Raw genomic sequence first — 7,985 nt, 5'->3', positions numbered from 1 at the left:
AGGGTCTCACTAAGTTGCTGAAAACCTAAGTAGTGAAGCTGGCTTCCATCCTTTGCGATCCTCCTGTTTCAGCCTCCTAAGTGCTGGAATTACAAGCGTGCACCACCATGCCAGGCACCTATTTTCTATTCTTTATTTTGAAACAGGGTCTCACTGAGTTGGAAAGGGCCTCACTGAGTAGATGAGGCTGCCCGCGAACTGCGATCCTTGAGTCTTAGCCTCCGGAATGCTGGGATTACAAGTGTGCGCCACCATGCCCGACTTCCCAGGATCAAAATAATTATTTATTTAATTAATTTAAAATTTTAATTTTTTTGCGTTACTGGGATGGAACCGAGGGACTTTATACCCCCGGGCTACACTCTCAGACCTATTGTTTTATTTTTTATTTGGAAACAGGGTCTCACTAAGTTGCTGAGAGCCTCACTAGCTGAGGCTGGCTTTGAACTTGTGCAATCCTCCTGTCTCAGCCTCCCAAGCGCGGGAATTTACTCAAGAGTGCGCCACCATGCCCGGTTTAATTTATTTTTAAAGTGTTTTATTTATTTTTGTGGTACTGGGGATGAAACCCAGGGCCCTTCTACTTCCAGGCTACACTCTCAGACCTATTTTCTATTTTATTTGGAAACAGGGTCTCACTAAGTTGCTGAGAGCCTCACTAGCTGAGGCTGGCTTTGAACCTGTGCGATCCTCCTGTCTCAGCCTCCCAAGCGCGGGGATTACAAGCGTGCGCCACCTCCCCTGGCTACCCAGTATCAAATTTAAATGAATGAATGAATGCATGAATGAATGAATGAATGAAAGAAAAGGGCTGGGGATGTATCTTGGAGGTAGTAGCCCCTGTGTTTGAGACTCGGTATCAAAAAAAAAAAAAAAGATAAAAAAAGAAAAAGAAAAAAGAAAAGGAAGGAAGAAAGAAAGAAGGAAGCGAGACGAGAGGGCGACTGGGCAGCACACGTGGGGCCTGGCCCCGGACGCCCGCGGCGCAGGCCAGGCGGCGGGGCAGGGACGCGGGGCCGGAGGGGAGGAGAGGGAGGCGGTCCCGGGACCCCGGCGGTGGGGCGGTGGGCCGAGCCCCAGCATCACGCCTCCGTTAGGCGCCTGTGCCATAGCCCGCATCTGATTGGTTAGTCAGAGGCCCTAGACGACTCTGATTGGCTGACTGGAACTCGCACCAGCCCTTCACCCGGTTACGGAAGCCGAGGAGCACTGCCTCCAGGAAGTTGGCCGCAGAAACCCGGACAGCGGCGCAGGGTCGGTGTCTAGCGGCCGATGGCGACCGAGGGAGCTAGCGGCAGCGATGGCAAGGGGCAGGGCGCCGAGGCCTCCGTCACCTACTATCGGTTGGAGGAGGTGGCGAAGCGCAACTCCTCAAAGGAAGTGTGGCTGGTGATCCACGGGCGAGTCTACGATATCACCCGCTTCCTCAATGAGGTGGGACCCGGGGGTGGCCGGCCCTGGTCTCTGCAGGGGGCGAGGGGTGAAGAGGCCGCAAGTGGGGCCGGGCAGAGGGCGGGAGGGTGTATGAAGGGACCGCGGCCCTCGAGCCCGTGTATGAAAGGGACCGTGATCCTCTGGGGGGGGGGAGGGATGGGGAGGGGGCTCCCGTGCGCTCGGGCCCAGCCAGCCCCACGTGACCTTACCTTAAATAATACCTTGTGTTGCTTACTATGGAGTATTCCTGTCTTCTAGGTTTAACTCTATAAACACATTATCTCCATTTTACACTAAGGTAAACTGAGGCCCAGAGAGGCTGAGGAATCTCAGGGTCACGTGTTTCAGGGCCTAGATTGGTTTGAACCCAGGTCTGAAATCCTCTATACCTGTGCTCTTTCCGTTATACCTTTTGAAGTAGACTGCCCTGGGAGAAGTAATAACTTCTCGAGAAATAGCTGAGATTTTTCTCCTGGAATAATCCAGGAATAATAATCCAGGAATAATCCAGGCTGCAACCCCCCCCCCATTCTACTTTGAGTTGACCTTGAGGCCAGAAGGTCACGAGTAGACCTCTTTTTTGCTATTGACTTAGACTTTGTCTTTTTTTTTTTTTTTGGTATTGAAGGTTGAATTCAGAGGCATTCTGCCTCCAAGCTACACCCTCCTATGTTTTTTCTTTGTGTGTGTGTGTGTGTGGGGGGGTGCTGGGGATTGAATCCAGGGGCATCTTACCTCCAAGCTATACCCCTTGCCCTATTTTCTTAAATTTCATTTTATTTCTTATTTTGGAAACAGGATCTGCTAAGTTGCTGAAGCAGTCTTCAAACCTGAGATCCTCTTGTCTCAGCCTCCTAAGTACTGGGATTACAGGGAGGGACCACTTTATATTTATTTATTTTCTTTCTGTGGTACTGGGGATGGAACCCAGGGTCATTCTACCTATGAGCCCCCCAGCCCTATTTTTTTTTTTTTTTTTTTTTTTTTTGAAACAGGATCTCACTGAGTTGCAAAAGGCCTCACTAAGAAGCTGAGGCTGGCTGTGAACCACTATCTTCCTGTCTCAGCCTCCCAAATACTGGGATTACAAGCACACCACCAAACCCAGCCTTATTATATTTTAAAACAGTGTCTCAAAATGTTGCAGAGGGACCTGCTACATTGCTGAAGCTGGCCTCAAACCTTCAATTCTCCTGTTCCAGCCTCCCAACTATTGAGATTACAGACATGTTCCACCATGACTGGCCTTTTTCACCCTCTTAGGTCTTCAGACCTGTTGTATTAGATCTTATTATACAAGTTCTCTTAGAGACTATGCAACTAAGTGACTTTTTTAATTTAAAGAAATAGGTCAGACTTATTTATTTAAACTGTTAACCAGGCGTGGTGGCACACACTTGCAATCCCAATACTTAGGAGGCTGAGACAGGAGGATTGTAGGTGGCCAGCCTCAGCTACTTGTGAGGCCCTCTGCAACTTAAGTGAAGTGAGACCCTGTTTCAAAAAATAAAGAGTAAAATGGCCTTGGGGCTGTAGCTCAAGAGGTGGAATGCTCCTGAATTCAATCCCTAGTACTGGAAAAAAATGTTTAATGGCGTACAGTAAATTGTACCTAGTTAAAATGTACAGTTTGATTTTGGACACACGTATTCATTCATGTAATCATGACCCCCAACTAAGAAATAAAGCATTTATTTCCATTTCCCTAAAAAATTTCCTCTTGTTCTTTTGCTGTCGTTCTCCCCAACCCCAGGATTGGTTTGTAGCTGGACACAGTGCACACAACTGTAATCTCAGCTGTTTAGGATGCTGAGGCTTATAGTTAAAATTCTTGCAGTAAAATTTCTGGTGTAATGTAACCTTATTGTAACTGAGAAAAAAGTTAATTTCTGTTCTTTTTGAGAGAAAGTACAAAACTACTAGTAAAATATTTCTGTTAATTTGGAGGCTAAGGGAGAAGTTGCTACATCCTGACTCAAAATTTCATAATTTTTTTTTTATGATACTGGGGATTGAACCCTGGGGCATTCTTCATCTGAGCTACACACCCAGCCCTATGTTATTATTTTCTCTTTTATCTTGAAACAAGCTCTCACTAAATTGATGAGGCTGTCCTCAAACCTGCAATCCTCCTGTCTCAGCCTCCCAACTACTAGGATTACAGGAATATGCCATCATGCCTGGCTACCCCCAACCCTTTTTTTTCTTTCCTTTTTTTTTTTTTCAGTACTGGGGGTGGAACCCAGGAGCATTCTACCTCTGAGCTACACCCCCAGACTATTTTTTTATTTTTATTTTTCGAAACAGGGTCTCACTGGGTTGCAAAGGGCCTGATTAAGTAGCTGAGGCTGCCCACAAACTGTGATCCTCCAGTCTCAGCCTCCCAAATGCTGGGATTACAAGCGTGCGCCACCACGCCCGCCACCATGCCCGGCTCTTTTTATTTTCAAATAGGGTCTCATTAAGTTCCCTAGAGGCTCACCAAGTTGCTGAGGCTGGCCTTGAATCTGTGATCCTCCTTTCTTGGCCTCCCAAGTAGTAGGATTACAAGTGTCTGTAACCACCATGCCGGGTTCATAAAAACTTTGTTTTTTTTCTGGTGGTATTGGGGATGGAACCCAGGGGCCTTCTACCTCCAGGCTACATTATTTTTTATTTGGAAACAGGGTCTCTTAAGCCAGCGGAGGCTGGCTTTAAACTGCGCCATCCTCCTGTCTCAACCTCCCCAAGCACGGGGATTACAAGCATGCGCCACCACGCCTGGCATAAAAACTTTATTTTGTGGTACTGGGGATGGAACCCAGGGGCATTCTACCTCCAAGCTACACCCCCAGTCCTATTTTTTATTCTTTATTTTGAAACAGGGTCTCACTGAGTTGCGGAGGGCCTCACTAAGTAGCTGAGGCTGTCCATGAACCGCGATCCTCTGGTCTCAGCCTCCCAGATGCTGGGATTACAAGCAAGCTTCACCATGACCGGCTCATAAAAACTTTTAAAACTTAAAGTTTCCCAAGGAGGACATTGTATTAATATTCCTGGTGGACAACAAGGTAAACTGAAGAATTTGGTAACGTCTTGCGTTGGTATACTTCCAGCTTTTTCTTTCTGTCTGTGTATGGTTGGTTCTGGGAATCGAGCCCAGAGCCTCACCGTGTTGAGCAGACACTGCTGCTGACCTGGCTTGCGCCACAGTGTCACCCTCGGACCAACTGCTGGAGCTGGCTTGGGCAGGAGTGATTCTTACTGTACCAGAGGTACAAGGAGTAGGTCAACCCTTGCTCAGCGTCAGTCTGGATCCTTCAATATCCCTCGGCTACATAGTATTAATTCACAATTCTAGTCTTGGCTAAGTCCTCTGGTGTCCGCCTTAGACCATGTTTTCTGTTAAAACATGGTTCATCATGGGAATGCAGTCAATGGTTTTCATTTGTGCTTTTATTTTCCTCAGATTCAGAGTAGAAAGTGAATTTGGAAGGAACATTCAGTGCTTATAGAGAATGTTCATGTCATTTCGAGTAGTGGTTTTGAACCTGGCTTTTGACTCTGCTGGTGTGGCCAGAGACAGGTAGCGTGTAAGATCTCAGTTGAAATTTGGGCTGCAGATCTCTACTGGCACTTGGCTATTTTTCCTTAACCTGTTACAAGGTCTTTTTTCCTGTATTGTTCATTCCAAACTCATGTATTCATGCACTTAATCAAATACCAAATTTGTCCTTTGTGCCGGATAGTGTTCCAGGTACTGCGGATACAGTAGTGAATGGAGACTACAATCTACTGGGAGTATTCAATAAACCGCACTTGAGCGAGATACGTACCGTACTGGTTAGTGCTAAGAAGAGAAATGTTACAGGGAAGGGGACTGTAGATGTGTGTGCATGGGATGAGGGGGGAGGATGAGGGACTGAGATGTTAGGCCCAAAGGCCAAAGACTAGAGGATAGGCCAGGGCCCAGGCGAGGGAGCGAGCCATGCCGATAATCTGCAGGAAGAGTGCTCCTGGACGAGTGCTCCTGGGCGGAGGAGCGAGTTGAGGCCTTGGATGGGAGCGGGCTGGGTGTCTCAGGGACAGTCGGGGCCGTCCTGCTTGGAGAGGCAGCAGTACAGGAGATCACGTGCAGCTGGGCAGATTGTAGGGAAGACTTTGACTTTTGTGTGGAGTTGGGAAATCTTTGGAGCAGAAGCATGGCATGATGTGGCTGCGTGGTTTACCAGGGTCATTCTGACGGCACTATTGAGAAAACAGTGAAGTAGGGCAAGGGCAGAATGGAGGAGCCCAGCAAGGGAGCTGTGGCAGTCGAGGCCAAGGACGGTGGCTTGGACCAGAACGGAGGCAGTGGATCACTGGAAGGGGCACATCCTGGATTTGTTGTGATGGGAAAGCCAAGAGGATATATATATATATATATATATATATATATATATATATATATATATATTCCCTTTTTGGTGGTGCTGAGGGTTAAACCCAGGGACATTCTACCTCTGAGCTATATCCCCAGCCCTACTTTGTTTTTTTATTTCGAAACCATCGTGCTAAGTTGCAGAGGACCTCACTAGGTAGGTGAGGCTGGCTGATAATTAATGGTGCCCCGCATTTGAAGAGTGAGAGGAATCAAGGATGAGACTTAAATTGGTTTTCGTCCCTTTCTGCCTCTGGGCTACACCCCAAGCCCTATTTTATTTTTTATTTGGTAACAGGATCTCACTAAGTTGCTGAAGCTGGCTTTAAATCTGCGATCCTCCTGTCTCAGCCTTCCACGTACTGGGATTACAAGCATAGGTCACCAGGCCTGGCTAGTGCTCCCTTTTTAGAAAGGGGTTCATAGTCTGAATAACTGCATCTTTAGGTTGCCAGTTTTTTTGTTTGTTTGTTTGTTTTTTGCACTTAGTATGGAACCCAGAGGCATTCTACCTCCGTGCTATGCCCCCAGCCTGATTTTATTTCTTTATTTGGAAACAAGGTTTCATTAGGTTGCGGAGAGCCTTACTACATTGGTGAGGTTGGCTTGAACCTGCAATCCTTCTGTTTCAGCTTCCCAAGTACTGGGATCACAAGTGTGCGCCACCACACCTGTCTAGGTTGACAGTTGTTTTTTTTTTTTGGTGGTGGTACTGGGGTTCCTGGAAACCTTTCTACCTCCGGGTTACACTCCCACACCCATTTTATATTTTTTAATTAGAAACAGGATCTCTTAAACCATCAAGGCTGGCTTCGAACCGGCGCAATCCTCCTGTCTCTGCTTCCCAAGCACAGGGATTACAAGCGTGCGCCACCACGCCCGGCTAATTTTTTTATTTTTGAGGTACTGGGGATGGAGCCCAGGGGCATTCTACCTCTGAGTGACACCCCCAGACCTATTTTTTAATTATTTATTTGGAAGCAGGATCTCACTGAGTTGCAAAAGGCCTCACGAAGTAGTAGCTGAGGCTGTCCGCGAACCACAATCCTCCCGTCTCCCAAATGCTGGGATTACAAGCGTGTGCTACTATTCCCGGCTAATATTTTTGTTTTGAAACAGGGTCCTACTAGGTTGCTGAGAGCCTTGCTAAATTGCTGAGGCTGGCTTTGAACCTACATTCCTCCTGTCTCAGCCTCTCGAGTACTGGGATTACAGGCATGTGCCACCATGCCCGGCTTTATAGGGGTGTGTGTGTGTGTGTGTGTGTTTAAAGTAGTTCTTGGCATAAATGGGAATATTACTTTACAACCTGTATCGTAGATGGGATAACTCTGTTTTTCACTCCTCAACTATCTGTTAAGTGCTAACTCTAAAAGTGAGCATGTTCCTGCCCTCTTGAAGCTTCCATTCTAGGGGAGACAAAAGAAAACTGAAAGACTCTTGAACTAGTTTTGAATTATGGTACTTTCCTCCGTCTAATCCCAACCGGGCCCGACCCGCCTGGGCTTCTGAGCTGGGATGGAATCTGGCGTGCTCAGGGTTGGATGGCCGGAGACTAAATTGTGCTTTCCATGATGGAAACAAGCAAGGAGTTGAGAAAGAAAAGCAACCAGGTCTGCTTTCATCGCGACCTGGAAAGCCTCTGTGAGCAGAGAACTTTATGTGTGTGTGTGTGTGTGTGTGTGTGTGTGTGTGTGTGTGTGTGTGTGTGTGTAAATCGAACCCAGAAGCATTCTACCTTCAAACTGCACCCCAAGCTTGATTTTATTTCTTTTTTTTTTTTTTTTTTTTGTGGTACTGGGGTGGAACCCAGAGGCTTTCTACCTCCGGGCTATCCTCCCAGACCTATTTTCTATTTTATTTGGAAACAGGGTCTCACTAAGTTGCTGAGAGCCTCACTCAGTAGCTGAGGCTGCCTTCGAACCTGTATGATCCTCCTGTCTCAGCCTCCCAAGCGTGGGGATTACAAGCGTGTGCCACCACTCCCGGCTTGAATTTATTTCTTATTTGGAAATAGGGTCTCCCTAGGCCGATGAGAGTCTCACTACTTGCTGAGGCTGTTCTGGAATGTGCAATCCTCCTGTCTCAGCTCCCCAATTACAGGCGTGCGCCACCACACCTGGCAATAAACTTTTATGGCTGTCATGTAATG

At 47.2% G+C, this 7,985-nt stretch overlaps 1 protein-coding gene across 1 annotated transcript in view; it reads left to right on the top strand.

Annotated features, from left to right (window-relative positions):
• Positions 1 to 1,272: 1,272 nt before the first annotated feature.
• CYB5B (cytochrome b5 type B) overlaps positions 1,273 to 7,985 on the top strand; it is a gene marked incomplete at both ends in the record, with an annotated part of 45,494 nt that continues 38,781 nt past the window's right edge. Inside the window, one exon of the mRNA XM_080703264.1 lies at positions 1,273 to 1,434. Within this exon, the coding sequence (XP_080559390.1) occupies positions 1,273 to 1,434 (162 nt within the window). The remainder of the gene's footprint in view (positions 1,435 to 7,985) is intronic.

This window comes from Muscardinus avellanarius, assembly GCF_963383645.1.
Source record: "Muscardinus avellanarius genome assembly, chromosome: 10".
Classification (NCBI taxonomy): domain Eukaryota; kingdom Metazoa; phylum Chordata; class Mammalia; order Rodentia; family Gliridae; genus Muscardinus; species Muscardinus avellanarius.
The sequence above is the reverse complement of the archived record's forward strand: the minus strand, read 5'-3'. Positions and strand labels throughout refer to the sequence as shown.